Consider the following 20,467-nt stretch of genomic DNA (forward strand, 5'->3'; position numbering starts at 1 on the left):
ACTATTTGCTCTGTCTGACTGATGATTAGACGGCAACAGAGAAAAATCTAGAGAGAGAAAGAGACTGCATCAGTGGGACATCTCAACTCTCAGTGGTGTTTATTAATTTCCCCTACAGTAAATGCAACAGCGGCATCTCTGCCCGAATTAGGAACAAAGTTTAGAGAGCTAGTTTTCAATCAGTGCTTCCACAGTGTTGCTGATTCACTCTGAATGTTGTTTAATGGCCAGAGTCTGGGTTGTTGAATAGACAGAGAAAGCCTCCATAGTTCTTCTTTATGTAATACTTACTATTCTCATCACACTTTCCACAGTGGGATCTGGTGTGTGATGATGAATGGAAAACTCCTTTTACAGTCACCGTGTTCTTCTTCGGGGTGCTGATGGGGTCGTTTCTGTCAGGAATTATATCAGACAGGTAAACATTTTTATATTATTATTAATAAATGATAATAATAATAATAATAATAATAATAATAATACTATTGACGTATCACATTTATGATATTTAAAATGTGTTCTAGGTATGGAAGAAAATGTATCTTCTTTGCCACAATGGCAGTCCAAACTGTCTTTAGCTTAATCCAGGCAGCTTCCAACAGCTGGGAGATGTTCTGTGTGTTCTACTTCATTGTCGGCCTGGGACAAATAGCAAATTATTGTGCAGCTTTCGTTCTAGGTGAGTTTGACTGTTTTAGGTCTTTGTGTTCTCCAGTGACCAGCTCTCTGTGTTCTCCAGCTCTCTGTGTTCTCCAGTGGCCCGCTCTCTGTGTTCTAAAGGCCAGCGCTCTGTGTTCTCCAGCTCTCTGTGTTCTAAAGGCCAGCACTCTGTGTTCTCCAGCTCTCTGTGTTCTAAAGGCCAGCACTCTGTGTTCTCCAGTGGCCCACTCTCTGTGTTCTCCAGTGGCCAGGGCCCACTTCCCCACGCTCTTAAGAGGGTTTTCTACGATTCATCTTACGATCGTTCGTTTGGTTTTTCCGACTGTTTCCCGAACATGCTCGTAGCGTGAACGCGCGTGCACTGCTCTTAAGACGCTCTTAAGGGGAACTGTCCACCGAAGCAGTGCTGAATATATCGCGACTCTGTTCGTAGGCGGAAGACATGTGTCTATGGAAGGAAGTGTCCTAAATAAAACAGTAATTTTCTTTCTGAAATTAATGCATATCTCCGTTACCACATCTCCTTTCACAACAGCATGCTAAATTAAAACATTATTTTGGGATGAAATGTAGGTGATTTGATTAACCTTCGTTGTAATTGCTCACGTGAGATGACTTGTCTATATAATGGCCACAATCAACAAGGACGGTGTTGGAGAGAAGAAAAATGGATAGAAGACGAAAGCAGAGCTTCAGGCCCGATGAGGTGCGCCTCTTAATAGAGGAAATAGAGGCGCACAAAGGTGTTATATTTGAAGGCTTCAAAGGTGCCCACACCAACCTGCAAAAGCAGAAGGTGTGGGCACAAATAGCGGAGAAGATGGCCGCTGTGTCGGGGACCAGGAGATCCGGAGCGGATCTCCGCAAAAAGTGGCAGGACTTTGCCAGTCTTGCAAAGAAAAAGGCAGCTGCAAATAGGCAACAAATAGCAGCAACAGGTGGAGGCAGCAGCTCTGCACATCCCCTTACCCCCGAGGAGGAGATGGCCCTGGGTATCCTGGGGACAACTGTGTCGTCGGGCATCCCTGGGGGGGTCGATGTGATGGGGGGCATACATCCACAGCCAGGGACCTCGACGGACAGTGCCGGCCCGAGCCTTTTGGGGGCCCTAAGCAGAATTTGATTTGGGGGCCCCCTCCCACAATGCAGAGTCACCTGTGCTTGGCGATAATTGACAACTTCACATAATGTCATATTATAAATTAATACAGTGAGGTTATGTATTAATACTGTGACTGATTATGAACTACTGTCCCCCTGGACACAGATGCATAAGGACTCGGTAGGCTCATTCAGTAATCCATCCTTGCTCACATGCCAAAAATGTTTTGGGGCTCCGCTCTAGACTTCTGGCCCCATGTGCTTGGTAAACCAATGTATTAGTTGTTATTTACACCAACCCTGTCACCTTTTAATCTTAGAGGGTACTTATTGATTTATTATTTACAGATTTATTTGAAACATTCATATTCAAAGTGAAGCAGTAAGGGTGGTTTACTGAAGTTGAATTGACAAATAACAAAATACAACAGCATTTGTATTTGTTGTAAACAAGTACATCTGTTTAATGACTTGTTTTTCAACAGATTTGCAGAACAAATCCGCAAATGTGCATTAAATGAGCAATCTTCAACTACAAAATAAAACCAAAATAGACAAACATTAATAATCAAAAATAAAATATCCCAAAAAATAGATACTTATTCCTACTTCGTTCCTGGCTTTCAGGTATCTGCAACTCTGCAGTGGACGAACCTGCAATGATTAAATAAATACATAAATAAATAAAACAAAAACTATGTAAATGTGTCATGTCATATTAACAGGCTATGTAAACCATTTGCCATCAAGAAAACCTCACCTTCTGTGTCATCAGCCATGGAGGCAGACACTGATGAGGTAGAGTTAGGTAGTGGTAGAGATCCCAGACAGCAAAATATATTTGGGCCAGATTTGGTCCAGATCTTCATTAGCATTTGGCGCAGATCCTCTAAACGGACCTGCCCCGGGGTCATTTCTTCCAACAGGCCAATACCGGAACAGGTTGGAATTACGGATCAGAGACAGATTTGGGCTAGAACTGGCCCAGTACAGTTAATATTGCCATGGCATTTGGTGCGGATCTGGCCCAGACCAGGGTCGGACTGGGAACAAAATTCGGCCCTGGCAATTTTCTCCTGGACCGGCCCACTACTGGACCGACAACGTGGTGAAATACAGTATTAACCTAAGTATGTCATTATATGGCCAGCTATTAAGATGTAATCTGCCTGTTCCCAGGGATAGGGTAGTATTTCTAAAACATGTAATATGTGTTTCAAATGCAAAATAGTATTTTGTCATTTGTATTTTATTGGGTTGAAGGAAATGGCTCTGTATTTTGTATCAAAATACTTTATTGGTGTGTATTTTTGTATTTTAAAAATACTGCAAAATACTATATGTGAAAAACACAAAAAAAGTAGATACTACAGACAGGTGTAATGAATAATTGGTAATTAGGCAACAATGGTTTATGTTTATCACAATCAGCTAATGTGAGAACAGCTGTGTTCAACACTTACAGCTTTTCAGTGACTGCTATTGCTGAAGCATCAGCTCTGGTCTGAAGCACTGGTGTGAAGTGGTACGCAAGTAAAGATGAGCAAGTTGACCTGTGCAAGTTCACATAAGGACACTGACAAAGGCAACCATGTCCCATTGTCTCCATGCCAATCTTTAACAGAAAAATGTCAGATATCTCAACCACAATGACATCAATAAATGGTAAGGTGTTGAGTGTGTTTGAATTCCCTTCCTTGTAGCATCCTTTACTGCATTCCACAGTGGGGAGAAGTTCACCTTGTTTAATTAAATAACAATTCTATTTCCTTATTAGCTGCATACTTGAGGTTGGAGATATTAAGGCACGTCAAGTCTCTCACATACTGGAACTTCAAGATACATAGCCGTACATAACCTGTGACGATATATGCTAGGACTAAGTGACTGACCTATCTGGGTATGTTTGGAGATGCCTGACGAAATCAGACATTGTTGAATAGGCATAATTTATCCTGGTGCCACGCACCTTGCATGTAGCTGTTCGCTTATTTCCTCTGTGTACGAAGTTATTGTAACTGAAAGTAACGATAAAAGGCACAACTCCGGGAGGACTGCTTGTCGCCATGGTCAATGCATTTTTGTTCCATTATGTGAGAGATGCACATTTTGCAAAATTAGGCTACCTTAGTTACTAACCTACCAGTTGATACTTTTTACGTGCATCGACTCGCGATTGATTGTGCATCTAATGTAACACTCGGTGGAGAGACTTCCACTTTCCAAGTTCCACTTTCACTGTCGTTGTGAGCTAAAAGGCTACTATATGGAAAATACTTTGAAGTTCCAAAACATGAATATGTTTTCTTTAACCTGTGCTACACTTTTCCATCAAGTTGTGCGAAAATTGTAGGTACCCGGAGTTTTTTTTTATGTTGACCAGCCAGCAGAGGGCACTTATATAGCCCATAGGCTACCATGCATGGACTCGTAGGCTATATTTCCCCACAAACCAAGCGGCTGCTTGGACAAATCCACTTGAGGGGTGGGGCAGGGGGGCGCGATCGTAACACACACTGAACCTGTCATGAAGAGGCCAAAATAATTGACCTGTCACCCCTCAATCCAAATGGATGCAACTGCATGTATAGGCTAAGCCTAGGTCTACATGACGGGCCGCAAATAGGCTAAATAACTTTAAAAAAAAAATGTGTGGACCGGCCCACCGGGCATTTGCCCGGTTGTACAGATTACCAGTCCGAGCCTGGCCCAGACTCATATTCTACATCTGGGGCTCATCTGGCCCTGGTCTGTGATTCATATTTAAGCTATCAGACAATTAAGACCCACACAATTTGTAATTTTCAAAATAGTTTTTTATTTTAAAAAGACAACACTATGTCCGCTAGCCTAAGCTTAGGCCTAGGCCTACAACATAACACAAACCAATATGTGAAATATAAGACTTATGTTGATAAACAAACTCCGCTAAATGCACTGAAAGAAAATGTCATGTTAACATAGTCCGTTGCATCTAACCGGCTGATATCCCGATGATGATGACGACGGCGCTGAGCTGTGTCGGAGGAAGATTACTGGCAGTCTGGGGAGCACTGAAAGCACAGAACAGTTGGGCGATCCTGCAGATCAGCAGGTCGGTGGACTTTGAAAGCGACAGTTTGTTGTTTCGTGAGAGTTCTTCGACGTTAGCTAGGCTACTCAATCCAGACTAGAGTTTAGATTCTCTGCCCGAGCCCGCGGGCCGGGTCGGGCCGATATTTCCAACCACTATCCTCGGGCCGGGCCGGGCCGGGTCCTTGATCAAGCTTGCTTTTTTTTTTCTTTTCTAATCATTAGCCTACTTAGGTGGGGAGCTAAAGCTATGCCATAGTCAGACTCAGAAATATTTTATATTTATCAAAGTAGGCCTAAGTAACAAGTGTATACAAAGTTATACAAGTTAGGCTCAGAGTTACAAAATGTCAATTGTAATGTCATCTGCGCAACACGTGTCATGCGCAGCTTCTCCACTCGCACACATCACACCGGGCCTGCTGTGCTGTATTGTGTAGCTTAAGTGCAACGTGAAGCTTGAAGATGTAAAGAAAAAAAATGAAAACAGGGGAAATAACTTTGAGGAAGTTTGGAGAAAAGTCGGAGTTATACATTTGTCAGGTATGCTTTGTTGCGTGCATTAAGTGCGCACGATGTTCACATATATGACAAAAATACTTTAAGATGAACATGAAGTAGGCTTGCCATGGCAGAAATAATGATAGCCAGCCTTCAATGTCCTCTTTTGTCCTCTCAATGTCCTCTAAACGGATTTCTGTAGCTCAAACAGCTCGGAATTGTAGTTGAGAACGTCAGTTATAATGGTCCACGTATTTAAAAAATGTCGGGTTTAAATCGGGCTCGGGCTCATAATTACAGTTAACGTGTCGGGCCGGGTCGGGCTCGGGCACAAAGTGCACGGGCTCGGGTAGGGTCGGGCTTGATTTTTTGGGCCCGATCTAAGCTCTAATCCAGACTGCAGGGCAGGCTGCTATCATGGCAGCTCGCAGGTCAGCAGCAGTTCCTTGGTCGCGGCAGCGGCAGATCTCTCGCAGAGGCTATAGCTGTCCTGAGAAATATTTTCGAGCAGACGGTGAATAGCAGAGCCGTTCACGGATGGATGTCAGAGGACCAGGGCAAAAACTAGCCCAATGGACTAACGTTGAAGTTAGGCATCAACCTGCGATTCTTCCTCACTGCTCCTGTGAGACGTACAAAAAGCACACAAAGCAAAGAAACAAAGAGTAAATATTACATTCAACATCCAAAGATTATTTACTTTATAACAGTAGTATGCCAACAACGCATTGCATCCCAAACCGGATAAACTGGAGGACAGCGACAATTCTTGTGGACCTTCGATAAAAAGCCTAGTGTTTACAGCCAAGTTTTTCCACTCCAATCCATTTAAACAGGCTTAAAAAACGCTGGCCGTCTATGCAATACCTGCAGTGCTACTAGCAGCAAGGCTAGCTACAGACAAAGTGGGTAACGTTAGCGGTAATGGCTACGAATTTGCAGCTAACACACAATGGACACGATATTAAGCGATTTTGGTGAATAATAAGCAAAGCTCACTAATTTAGCCTTAAAGCTCATGTTCACATAGTTGTGGATGCATGTTTAAAAGAACCTAGACTACAAGCTAACCGTAACTACTAGCAGCTACCCAGCTTGTCTGGCACGTTTCAGGTTGTCAGAATTTCAGAATAGCCTAAACTAAGTTTGTAAACTTTCATGTTTAATACAGGCCTAAATATTTAGCAGACTAAAATGACATTAACACCAGTTTACATTTAAAATGATACTTGTATAATGTAGCCTACTTACCAATAATCACAAAGACGGTGCAGCCTGTAACGTTAGTCTTCCACTCTGCATAATCACATAACGCAGAGTTGCAGGTTTATGTGGGGGAAAAGTGTTCCGTTAGTTGTGGCGCGTCAGGTCTGCGCAGCTCCTGCGGATCTGGCCCACACCCGCCGGGCGGACTCAATTCAGTTGTGGCGCGTCTGGTCTGCGAAGCTGCCCCGGATAGGCGCCGCACCCGCTGGATGGACTGTCACAGTCAGAAGCTACAGACAAGTCTGGCGCAAAGTTGGTGCAGATCTGCATAGTGAGTGCGACTGCTGCGCGAATCTGCTGATTCAAAAACGGATCTGGCTCAGATGTAAATGCTGTCTGGGTAACCTAGCTACTACCCAGCTTGTCTGGCACGTTTCAGGTTGTCAGAATTTCAGAGTAAACTAAGTTTGTAAACTTTCATGTTTAATACAGGCCTAAATATTTAGCAGACTAAAATGACATCAACACCAGTTTACATTTAAAATGATACTTGTATAATGTACTTACCAATAATCACAAAGACGGTGCAGCCTGTAGTCTTCCACTCTGCATAATCACATAACGTAGAGTTGCAGGTTTATGTGGGGGAAAAGTGTTCCGTTAGTTGTGGCGCGTCAGGTCTGCGCAGCTCCTGCGGATCTGGCCCACACCCGCCGGGCGGACTCAATTCAGTTGTGGCGCGTCTGGTCTGCGAAGCTGCCCTGGATAGGCGCCGCACCCGCTGGATGGACTGTCACAGTCAGAAGCTACAGACAAGTCTGGCGCAAAGTTGGTGCAGATCTGCATAGTGAGTGCGACTGCTGCGCGAATCTGCTGATTCAAAAACGGATCTGGCACAGATGTAAATGCTGTCTGGGATGTGCTCCAAAGTACTTCAACAGTGTCTCTGAAAAAAACATATTGCATAAGTGCATATTTGATCGAGAAGAATGAGTTTATTTTGCTATCATTACTTACACTCATCAACAAGCAATTCCACATGTACCAATTCATATTCTATTGGCAAATGAGGCATAATCAAAAGTATACTTAATTGCAGTATGGTGAACGCTTAACATGGTGATATACTGCAGCCTAAATATTAGGGTAGCACCGCTACATCACTTGCCACTATCTTAATCAAATGTAAGTCTATTTTCATCACAGAAGTCTCCCCACCCAACATGGTATATTTTCTCAAACACTACCATCTCTCTCCAAAGATCTTAGAGAGCAGAGCGCACGTACTGTTCCATCTTTGCCTATGAAGCTGGAACGTTACCGATCCCCAGAGTCGCGCTAGTCAGTGGGTTGGGGTTGGGACTGGGAGCCTGGGCTTAGCCTGCTGTTGCTATCAGACTTACCACTATGTCACATATTATAGAACAGTAATAAACTATCAATACTTTCAGGTGCGAAATCAGAAACAATCCCTCTGTGGTAAATTTGCCTTCAGCTACAGTACGTTTTCATGTAGCTACTGTAGTGCTAATGTCCACTTTAGTCAGCTAGCTAACTTTAATTTACAACATAAGCCCACCTATGGCTAGGGTACATGCTTGATTGAACATCCAAAACAATCCCAATATCCTTGACATCTGAAATACACCTAGATAAATATATATTAATGGGAGACATTTCTCTGTTGATGGCGGGGATTGACAGCTAGCTAGCTACCTCAAGCACAAAACATACTGTAAATAATAATGCAAACATACCTGTATCTTGCTCGTTTTTCTCCTCCTCTGTCATTTTCTTCTTTCTGTTTTCGGCACCAGATGGATACGTCCTTTTTTGTGACTTTTCTTAACATTACCGTCTCTTTCGATTTTTGAACTTGATGCAGTGTCTGCACAAATTGTCTATGCACCCGAGGTGTCTATATGCGCGTGACTCAAAGGCTGGCAGACACAGTAGAGGTAGGCAGGCATATTGATCATAAAATCAGAATTTTCTTGTTTTGAATTATTAATTGTTTCATTTATTCATTCATTGATGTAACTTGTTTACGTTATTTATTATGTAAAAAAAAAAGAAAGAAACTCGATTGGGGGCCCCCTGCAGCCGCTTAGTTCGCTTATGCCTCGGGCCGGTACTGTCGACGGAGCTACTACCCCCATCCCAGGAACCCAGGAGCCCCCTCACTCCTGCTGCTGCTCCTGATGCTGCTGCTGCTGCTCCTGATGCTGGTGCTGCTGCTCCTGATGCTGCTCCTGATGCTGGTGCTCCTGATGCTGCTGCTGCTGCTCCTGATGCTGCTGCTGCTCCTGATGCTGGTGCTGCTGCTCCTGATGCTACCAGCTGCCAGTGCAGCCAGGACCTGGTGCAGCTGGAGAGGGAGAAGCTGGGCCTGCTGAGGGAGCTGTGTGGCCTGACCAGGGAGGCGTCCAAGATGGACGCAGAGTACCAGCAGCAGGTGCTATATATGAAGAGGGCCAAGTTGGACCTGCTGGCTCGACAGGTGGCACTGGAGGAGGAGAAGTTGGCTCGGCCCACTATCTCTGTGCCTATCATCCTCCCTGAGCAGCAAGGTGATACGTAATTATGTAATGTATTGGGAATGTGTGAATGACACATCAGACATGAGCAAACTGTTTGGAGTGATTGGTCTTTACTTTGTGAATGTAATTTCACATGCATACTCTTCATCTCTTTCCAGGTGGTCCCAGTGAGCCCCACTATTAAATTGTGTCTTGCACCACACGCTGTGCCTTCCATGTCATCATTCCATATTCCAGAATATTACCTAGTTGTTAAGAACCTACAAGGTGTAAGGACATCAGTGTGGAATGTTATGAGCAAATCACATTGAAATGTCTAAATGCTTAAAGGGTGCTAAATGCTTGCCCATTTCCACTGTGTCACATGTGTCCTCAAAGCATACATTACCGATATACAGTTCCAGTAATCATTTAATGAAGTCTTCTTTGTTGCATGTGTCTGAGGGCATAAAGAACATGGCCAAACACTGCATGCAACACACAACCTTTACTACTTACATATCCATTATATTGCCTGGCCTGTTCCAGTGGCCAGAGGAATTAGGCAAATGAGTCCTTTGCATACAATCATCATGAAGTGCCTTGATGTGAACCACACACAAGCCTAATGGCTCATCACAGTCACCTGTGCACTGGTGTGTGACCTGCTGTAGACATGAACCCTCACATAAAAGCCATCCACATGATGCATCACAGCCTCAACACCAATCATCGTTAATCATCCACATGTTTTGCAGATTACTATATGGACCTATATATACTTAGAGTCAATGTAGGCTTGCAGAGCAAACCATGGCTGGAAGACAGCGAGTGCTCGCGCTCTGTGAGAGAGAGAGAGAGAGAAAGAGAGAGAAAGAGAGAGAGAGAGAGAGAGAGAGAGAGAGAGAGAGAGAGGCAGAGGCGTCCCCGGAGTGGCCTTGTGCGACTTAACGCCGCACTTCGAGTAAATCACGATCCCCTGGAGGTGTACAATAATCGGGCGATCATCGAGAGGTACAGGCTGCCGAGGGAGGTCATCCAGCAGCTCCTTGAGGCCACCAGCGAGGACCTGAGGCGCGCAACCAGGAGGAACTTTGCGCTCACAGCGCAAACACAACTCCTGGCCGCCCTCAGGTTCTATGCAACAGGGAGCTTCCTGCAGGTCGTCGGCGATGGGCATGGCCTATCCAGGGCGTCTGTATCACGGGCTGTGCAGGCAGTGACGGACTGCCTGCTGCGACTGGTGCCTCTACACGTCGGCTTCCCCACCAGAGAGGAGATGACGGCGATCCAGGGGCATTTCTTCCGGGAGCATCAGATTCCTCAGGTGGCCGGAGTGGTGGATGGCACGTTAGTGCCCATACTGACACCCCACAATGATGGTCACATCTATATCTGCAGGTGTGTGACCACCGGGCCATCATCCTCGACGTCGTGGCGAGATGGCCGGGCAGCACGCACGACTCTTTTGTTTTCAGGGAGTCTGCTGTTGGTCGGGAGGCAACTGCGTTGAGGGGTGAGTGGCGACTTCTCGGCGACAGTGGGTACCCCCTCCGGCCCTACCTCTTCACACCTGTGGCCAACCCTGAGGACAACCATCAACGTGCCTATAATGAGGCCCATCGTCTGGCCAGAAGTGTGGTAGAACGCACCATCGGGCGGTGGACGTTGCGCTTCCGGTGTGTCCACAAATCGGCCCGGGGGACTCCTCTTCAGTCCGGCGAAGGCCTGCGCGGTGATCTGTGTCACTGCAATGTTGCACAACATTGCAGTGCGGGCAGGGCTTCAGCCGGATGGGCCAGACGAGGAGGAGGAGGCCGAGGCTGATGAGAGGGGCCGTGATCCGGACGACCAGCCTCAGCACTACATGGCTGGTTTTGAGGCCCGCCGTGATGTGATCCAGGACTTTTTTTAATGTTTTGGGTTGCTCCTTTCCCCACAGTCACAGTGTCACCAATCAACACCAGCACACTTCGCATCCTCCCTATGTTGCTTTTGCCACTGCCCCTCCAACTTCTCTTCTACACCGTCTGCACAAATCTCTCCCTTCATATTTGGTTCTCCGTCACATTCTCCTGTTGCCTGTTTTGTGTTTGTTTCCATTTTTTATTTTATTTTTCATTTTATTTTTTATTTTATTTTTTACATATACAGTATATAATTATATATATTGGCCGATCGTAATATAGGACAATGTTTTTTTCCATGCAACACACTATGACTTTAACAACATTGGTATGAATGATTCCTGCACCAACCACCTAGGCCTACCTAAGAACATATATTAACTCACACAAGTGAAGTCAGTTTAGTTATGCAGCGGATTTTATTTGCTGACGTCTTCATGCACACGCCTCAGTGGAGTCACCAGTAGGAAGATCGGTGACATTACATAGACACATGTAATGTCACTGATCTTCCTGCGGGTGACTCCACTGAGGCATATGCGTTAAGACGCTCTTAGCCAGTAACGAGTACTCTGGAGCACTCGTAGATCTACGAGTGTTTTCACGACGCTCTTAAGCTACGATGGTTTCGGGAAACAGTCGGCAAATCTTAAGACGTTCGTAAGAGGGACTTTACGACGCTCTTAGGCTTAAGATGCTTTCGGGGAAGTGGGCCCAGCTCTCTGTGTTCTACAGTGGCCTTCTCTGTGTTCTACAGTTGCCTTCTCTGTGTTCTCCAGTGGCCCGCTCTGTGTTCTAAAGGCCAGCTCTCTGTGTTCTACAGTGGCCCGCTCTCTGTGTTCTAAAGGCCAGCTCTCTGTGTTCTCCAGTGGCCCGCTCTCTGTGTTCTAAAGGCCCGCTCTCTACAGTGGCCGCTCTCTGTGTTCTAAAGGCCAGCTCTCTACATTGGCCCGCTCTCTGTGTTCTCCAGTGACCAGCTCTCCATGTCCACTCCCAGGCCCCTATAGTCGCTGCCCCAGTTCCTTTCCATCACCACCTTCAGTCCTGGCTCCAGTCCCAGCTCCCCCCTGCTCTCTAGTGCGACCTGTCTAGTCCCCCTGCTCTCTAGTGCGACCTGTCTAGTCCCCGTGCTCTCTAGCGTCATCCTGTCCAGAGTCCCCGTGCTCTCTAGAGTCATCCTGTCCAGAGTCCCCGTGCTCTCTAGAGTCATCCTGTCCAGAGTCCCCGTGCTCTCTAGTGCGACCTGTCTAGTCCTCGTGCTCTCTAGTGTCATCCTGTCCAGAGTCCCCGTGCTCTCTAGTGCGACCTGTCTAGTCCTCGTGCTCTCTAGAGTCATCCTGTCTAGTCCCCGTGCTCTCTAGTGCGACCTGTCTAGTCCCCGTGCTCTCTAGTGCGACCTGTCTAGTCCCCGTGCTCTCTAGTGCGACCTGTCTAGTCCCCGTGCTCTCTAGCGTCATCCTGTCCAGAGTCCCCGTGCTCTCTAGTGCAGGGGTCCCCAACCTTTTATGTACCATGGACCGGTTTGATTCCTATTTTTTTTTCATGGACCGGGGGGGGGGGGGGGGGTGGAGGTGGGGGGAGTGTATGGGTTCGATGTTCCATATGTGTTGTGCATGCATTACTTGAAAAGAACTAGCTCCAGTTATGTATGAACAGTGAAGGTAACGACAACTTGAAGCTACATCTATAAGTGTGAACATGCTTAACAAAATATGGGAACAAAACATGGGAACTAAACGTGCATTACGAATATAATCAGTGGGAGCCCTGCTTGTTTCCCTGCAACAAGAAGCTTCCATCTGGGGGTGATGGAAGACAGTGACACCCTCAGTGTGTTTAAAATGTCCGGTCGATTGCGCAATTTGGTCTTAGTTGCAGTCATTGCCGAAAACCCGGCCTCGCATAGATACGTGGTGGGAAACGTTTTCAGCGCTTTTACGGCTATCTCGGGATATTCTGCTTTGGTTTTGATCCAAAAACCCGCCAGAGAGGTTTCCCTATACACACTCTTAAGACCACCGTCATTTGCAATTTCGATCAACTGCTCTTCCTCCTGCGCTGACAAGTTAGGACTATTCGGGATATTGACAAATGGGTTGCGGACCCACTCATTGGTTTGCCGTGGATCTTTGGAGGATGGGAAGTAACGCTCAAACTCATTTGAAAGCGCAGCAAGGTGATCGCACACCAGCTGCGAGAGAAAGGGCCCTGCCTCAGTCTCTCCCAAAACCCGCACTACTGTTTGGAACATATCAAATACACCCCAGTCCACTCGTCGTCCCCACAAATCAAGCTTGGCTTTAAATGCAGCGACTTTATCTGCCAGTGTAAAGACAGTCGTCATTCTCCCCTGGAGTGACAGGTTGAGGTCATTAAGCAACCCGAATATGTCACACAGGTAAGCGAGTTTTGACACCCAGTCCTCATCACTTTTTTCTGTAAGAAATCTCTGCAGCGGCTCTCGCAACTCAAACACTCTGGCCAGTGACCTGCTAAAGATCCTTGTTTTTTGTTGCTCATTCTAGCAGTTTAGCTAACTTCGTGTGACACTACCGTTCGTCAAGAACTGATCAAGTGAAGTGAGCTGACCTGAGGCTGCACAGCGCTGAAGGCAATATGTGTTGAAGTGTTGAAGGCGGGACAGACAGACGTAAGAAAATAGACCTTGCAAAATGCAAACATGTGTGCAATCACACAACTGCATATAGACCTATGCCATGTAAAAACGTGACATTATTGCGAATTAAATCTAGTTTAGTTTGCATGCATTTTTTTAAACTCATGTCGTAGGCTACGGCCCAGTTAGGAATGTCCTGACCGGCCCCAGTCCTCCACCTCTGGTGGTTGGGGACCGCCGCTCTAGTGCGACCTGTCCAGAGTCCCCGTGCTCTCTAGTGCGACCTGTCCAGAGTTGCCGTGCTCTCTAGTGCGACCTGTCCAGAGTTGCCGTGCTTTCTAATGCCGTTCTGTCAGGAGTCACCGCTTTCACTTGAAGGTTTGGAGTCAAGCGTCATCCTGTCCTGATCCCAGTCCAGAGTCCTGTTCAGACCTCAATCCCACTTGATCCTTGCCCACCTGTATCTAATTGCCTTAATCTGCTTCTGTTTTAAAACCAAAGGTGTTGTCAGCCGATTTTGCTGGGGCTTCAGCCCCGAATGTTTTGAGTGTAGCTCAATGCCGAATGTATTTTACACTTTGAAGTTAACTGACAAATATGAAAATATTATTCCGATCGTGGATTGAAACCTTGAGATGAGATGGACCTATTTATTATCAGACATACAAGCGGGACAAGGGTGTCCTCTTACTTTCCTTCATGCAGCAGATCTAACTTGAACGTTACCTTACCATAAAACATAATTTGGAACGGCTACATAGAGCGTGAGCAGGCTCGGACCGGTAATCTGTACAACCGGGCAAATGCCCGGTGGGCCGGTCCACATGTGGGCCGGTGACCTCCGGGATTTATTTAGTTTTTTTAGTTATTTAGCCTATTTGCGGCCCGTCATAGAGCTGCACAGTCCCGCCCACAGCCAAAATGCGGTTAGGTGCCGGATGTAAGATTCCCATTCATTTGTCCCATTGACGTTTGGAAAAATCCGTATCTAAAGAGTTTTACAGCATGTCTTAGGCTAACCAGCTACGGCATAACTCATAAGCATACAACATATCATTTCGAGTGAAAAAACGAAGAGAAAATCCAAAAAAAGTCAAAGGTACAAGACTGTGTAAATATTTTTATTTCCAAGCGAAGGAACTACTCATCCCATAAACCACCACGATTTATTTTGCCATTTAAACCATTTCCAACCGGCGACAGCACGCAAACCCTTTCCTCCAAACAGTGATTTTTATATAGTGAATGTGCAGTTAATAGCAGTTATTTCAGGAGTAATTGTGTAAATAATAGTGTTTTGATGTTTCATTTTATATTTATCATCGTGTATTTTATATCGTGTGTGTGTGAAAGCGGATAATGTTAGCAACATGGTGCAGTGCTTCGTAACGTTACCTGACTCATCCTATGCTGTCATCACTGCTCAGTCGGGCTGATGCATGGACTGGTGCATGGTCTGCTCTTGGACCACCATATTCAGTTTATTAATTTGCCGTGAATTATTACACAAAATGTTCATTAAATGCACAAAGAAGTATTCCTAGGTTAATGATTGATATGAATCATACAGTATGAAGGCTACAGTAGCCTAGCTAATGTTAACTAGCACTGCTAGCAGCATTAACGTTACCAACCTCCCTGCTTAACTCACCACAACTTTGTAGGTCTTGTCCCTCATGCTGGCCCTTACAAAACCCACAAACTGACTCTCAGACACACAACAGTCAATAATGTGACCCAATTTAAAGTGGCTTTCACCCCTTTGGACACTCACTAAAACCTAATATATTTCATACCTGTGTTGCAGCATGTAGGCTAATGTTAGCTGCATTATGTAATGACATACAATGTCGGAAATGCTGTCGGCTACCTGAAAGGTTTGAGTGTTTAAACTAACATTTACAGTGGTCTATTTGATAGTGTATTGGCCCTGACTAAGTTTGTGTGATGTATAAACCACAATCCTTGTTGATACAAGTACCAATATTCGTCAAGAAAGTTTTTAATCACATTAAGATTTTCGCCATAGGCAGTAAAAGACTCCGCCATCTTTGTCAATATTTTTCACTGAGAAAGTTTCAAACTATGACCATAACGGCCTTTCCACCAATCAGAGGCATCACTGTGGGATTGTGGGATTGTTCAGGATTGTGGGTAATGAAGTACTTATCCAAGAGATCGCGAATAAAAGGCATTTATCTCAAAACAAGGTTAGTGCCCCATGAACTCTTGGCGTCTATATGAGCATATACAATCGCTTAGTACAGCCGTAGCTGGTTTTAAGTCTACCACGTGCAGTTAAGTTTTATGGCTTATACCGCAATTGTCAATGGAGAAATTGCACTGATTTTTTACTTCCGGCATCGGCTGTGGGCGGGACTGTGCAGCTCTATTTAGGCCTAGGCCTAGCCTATAAATGCAGTTGCATCCATTTGGCTTGGGGGGTGACAGGTCAATCATTTTGGCCTCTTCATGACAGGTTCAGTGTGTGTTACGATCGCGCCCCCCTGCCCCACCCCTCAAGTGGATTTGTCCAAGCAGCCGCTAGTTCGAGTGCATGGTAGCCTAGGCTGTATAAGTGCCCTCCGCTGGCTGGTGTTCACATTATTGCAGTTTAACCGTAAACAGCAATCAGAGGTCTAGTTTTATTCCATAAATATATTGTTTTTATAGACGTTAGTTGCACGTGCTACCAAGAGCTCATTTACTGCACCATGTAGGCTACTGTAGTGCGGTTCTGTCAACATAAAAAAACGGGTAGCCTACAATTTTCGCACAACTTTGTGGAAAAGTGTAGCACAGGTTAAAGAAAACCCATTAATTTTTGGAGCTGATCCTACTCAAAAGGAACTTCAAAGTATTTCCCATATAGTAGGCCTATCCTTTTAGCTCACAATGACAGTGAAAGTGAAACTTGGAAAGTTGTCTCTCCACCGAGTGTTACATTAGATGCACAATCAATCGCGAGTCGATGCAGGTAAAAAGTAGGCTATCAACTGGTAGGTAAGTAACGAAGGTATTGCAAAATGTGATGACGGCACACAAACTAGGCCAAAAACGTTTAGTATACACTTGTGTTGATAGCCTACAGTTAATGTGAATCGCGGACTATAACCAAAGTAAAGGAGAAGATTTGCACCAAATAAAGGCTGTTTGTGTTTCTACAACATGTTGGCACAAAACGTAATTTCTGACGATGTCCATGTTCAGTAACCTATATTTTTCATTCAGTCAAGCAGTGACATGTGGTTTAATGCATGGGGTAACATGACTTGAGACAGACAGAAGATGAGCCTGTCTTTAGTAGCCTATCCCTGAATCCTGTCCCTCTCAATTTCAAATCACTTTAAAACGGTGTGATTAGCAACCAGAACCAGAGAGACACCCCTGGACCCCCGTGTTATTGTGATTAGTCCAAATCTAAATGTTTGGGTTCAGTTTATGAAGTGTTGCTACGGTCCAGTGGTGGGCCGGTCCAGGAGAAAATTGCCAGGGCCAAATTTTGCTCCCAGTCCGACCCTGAGCGTGAGAGAGAGAGAGAGAGAGACAGTTTCAGGGTTGGGCATGTCATTGTTTGTGTTTCCTATTGGGATCCTTTCAGGATCATTTCTTTCTGAAAGGAACCTTCCTTAGCAAAAATTACAACCCAGCTGGTTTCACTGGTGTCAATTTACTGGCCTCGTAGTATTTTCTTATTTTAGCAAGGTACCATTAGGCAGATTAGTTCTGTACTTGATGTTCTTTCTTATTATTTTGTCCATCAGGATGTGAGCTTCTGAATAAGTCATGCCGTGTCAGCTTTGCCACTCTGGGTGTCAGCTTATCGTACGCTTTCGGCTATCTGTGCCTCCCTGTCTTTGCCTACTTCATCCGGGACTGGAGAATGCTTACGGTGGCCTTGTCTGCTCCAGGATTCCTGTACATACCTATGTGGTGGTGAGTGAGGAGGTCCCTGGCTCAAACAACTCTCACTGAAAACACTTCAGTAATTACACAATTAATCACCTGGCTGCTCTTTCTGTATATGGTCTGTGGTAACTGGCACTGCAAACATCCTGGTTGTTAAGTTATAGTTTTTCTCTCTCAGGTTTGTCCCAGAGTCCCCTCTCTGGCTACTGTCTCAGGGTCGAGTGGGGGAGGCTGAGGCCATCATTAGAGCTGCTGCCAAGAAGAACGGCATCACTCCTCCTGACGTCATCTTCAAGAGAGACGACACCGCAGAGCTGATGGTGACCAAATGTTTGACTCATTTAACTGACAAGAATTACAGGATGACATGGAGGAGGGACTTAAAAAAGACTTAATTACGCAAAGACAGGTATTAACTATATATATATGGGCAGTTCCAGCGTTATGGATGTGACAATTGGACTCATATTGGTAAACAAAATGCCTTAGAGTGGGGGCAAAATTAGTATCAGTGAATTAATTTGCATAACTTTTAATGTAACCTCTGTCCTCTGAATACTGAGAAATCCTCAAATTTCATATAATCAATTTCATCCTAAGAATACAAGGCATTTTATCAGCGTTATGGATGTGACATGAAATGGACACACTTTTGTGAGAGATTACAGGTTTTCTACAAACTCTGTGAATTTTGAAGGAAACTGCCGAAACCATGATATATGTAGCATGAAGGAGACTTGAATGAACACAAAAAGTGTGTTTTTGAAACTATGCATCATTTTCGTAATGCATTATGTAGGAAAAACTGGCGTTATGGATGTGACGGTTTCACGTTATGGATGTGACGTGTCTGAACCAGTCCTCGACAAACTACATAAAACACATAATTAAGTAGTGAATTTTGATATGAAACAATTGAAATAGTAATCATGAAAAACTAGCGATGAAATTATTGCTTCCTCAGTGCCGACTAAGAGACACAGGAAGAATCAGGACAACAAGTCATTTAAAATATAAAAAATAAATTTATTTTTTTCTTTTACCGTCATCAATTTTGGTCAGTGATTCCCGGGTTACTGAAACACCAGGGAACATGAAACTTGGTGGCCACTCCCCTAAATAACTAGCCCTACCTGAACCGTTGCACCCAAGATGACAAAATATTTATGGTATGTTAGTCTCAAGAGCCCACATCAACCTAACCCATACCCACTCATTTGTGATTTGCACACATAAAGTACATGCACACACACACACACACACACACGCACACATGAATGCACAGTCGCACACATACAGACAGGCAAGCACACACACACACGCGCAAACACACACCCACATGAATGCAGACACATAAACACACACACACAGGCACGCATGTACGCATGTGCGCATGCAAACACACACACACACACACATAAACACACAAACACAGGCACGCATACGCACATGCACACACACAGACACTCACACACACACACACTTATAAACAAAAGCATATGCACACACTCATTTACATGCACATGAGTTGCAGGAGTAGGAAATGGAGACAAATTGACAAGCGTGATTTATTTTTGCGAAGAGAATATGCAGGACTGAGAGGCGGTCATATGTTGTACCGCTATGCGGTACATCTAGTTTATTGCTGCCGTTACTTATGTTACTCTGTGGGTATTAGCTACAGAGGACCTGACACTTCAAATGCTGGCATATCGCGTCATTTAAAATTAAACTGTGTTAAGCAGACGTGAACGGCAGGCTGAACAGATCTGCAACAGAAGGAGGTTGCTATGTTAACTCCAGCTGCAAAGTCAGCCATCTTCACCAGCTAACACGATACTCCAGTTACTGTACAACAACAGTATGACAGTTACAGGAAGATAATCGCTCAGATTTTCGTTATTAGGCCACTTGAAAATAGGCTATGGCTAGGCTAATCACTGGAGGTATTTTAATATTATGTTTGTTTTGCTAATGGTTAGGCAAGGCCTCCCTGTGGTTTTGATCAACCTAATAATCTTTAAAATGTCAATTGTAAACACTAAGGTAAAATGCGTTGAAACTGACATGCCACCAGAACAGACGTTTTATCGGCTTTGAGGTATAATAAAGTCTCCAGTCTTGTAAATTCACATTATGTAACATCCATAATGTCACATCCATAACGCACCATTAAAGGTTTTAAAAGTAAGAAAGGGGCACAATTTGGTCATCACACTTTACATTGATATAAATCAGCTTTGCACAGACACTATGGACATTGTCGCATCAACACTGTATGTGTAGCATAAACTTTTCCTATAAAACGTTATGGATGTGACATGGCCATGGAACTTGCTGACTTAAAAACAAAAGCCTTATAAATGTAAGGAGTTGTGCTCTTAAAGGCAAGCTGAGCATAGACATTGCTCTACCATTCCCTTGTCAATCTGGAATTTGTCAAATGACACAATTTGTTTGAACCTTGGGTCCATTTATCCACTTTTTAAATATGTATAATATTGCCATGTGAAAAATGTTGTTTCTGTATGGTTGCACACCATATTTATGATGTAAAAAGAGTGTAATTCTCCATCAAATTCAATCAGATCAGTTACAAACAATAAAATATAGACCTAAATGAAGATTTTAACAACAGTTCTATTTGCGTATGCACAACTTTTTTTTTCCATGGTAAGGATGACCTTTGCATGGAATTGCCCATATATATATATATCCTGATATTTGCCCTCAGGAAAAGGATGATGGAGATGATCAGAAAAAATATACATGGCTGGATCTCATAAGAACAACAAATATAAGAAATATCACAATCCTGAATGTAATAATTTGGTAAGTAAAATGTTGCTGCTTGCTTGAGTGTGGGCATTTGCTGTTATCATATGTAGGCTACAGTATGTAGAACAGATCATCTTACCAAATGTTCACCTGGTGAGATTTGTGGTCATTCTCTTTAAGTTGTATTGTTTGGGCTC

General features: G+C 44.5%; 1 protein-coding gene across 1 annotated transcript in view; it reads left to right on the forward strand.

Moving 5' to 3' along the window:
* The window catches only part of LOC143132344 (solute carrier family 22 member 4-like), a 36,247-nt gene that overhangs the window by 893 nt on the left and 14,887 nt on the right, over nt 1–20,467 (forward strand). The window contains exons 2-6 of the mRNA XM_076291786.1: nt 315–418; nt 525–679; nt 17,348–17,519; nt 17,671–17,812; nt 20,227–20,324. Coding sequence (XP_076147901.1) covers nt 315–418; nt 525–679; nt 17,348–17,519; nt 17,671–17,812; nt 20,227–20,324 — 671 coding nt within the window. The remainder of the gene's footprint in view (nt 1–314; nt 419–524; nt 680–17,347; nt 17,520–17,670; nt 17,813–20,226; nt 20,325–20,467) is intronic.

The sequence above is a fragment of the Alosa pseudoharengus genome, unplaced genomic scaffold (genome assembly GCF_046254945.1).
Source record: "Alosa pseudoharengus isolate Yale_2024_CS ecotype anadromous, Long Island Sound unplaced genomic scaffold, YU_APseudo_1.1 YU_APseudo_1.1_scf_19, whole genome shotgun sequence".
Lineage (NCBI taxonomy): Eukaryota > Metazoa > Chordata > Actinopteri > Clupeiformes > Clupeidae > Alosa > Alosa pseudoharengus.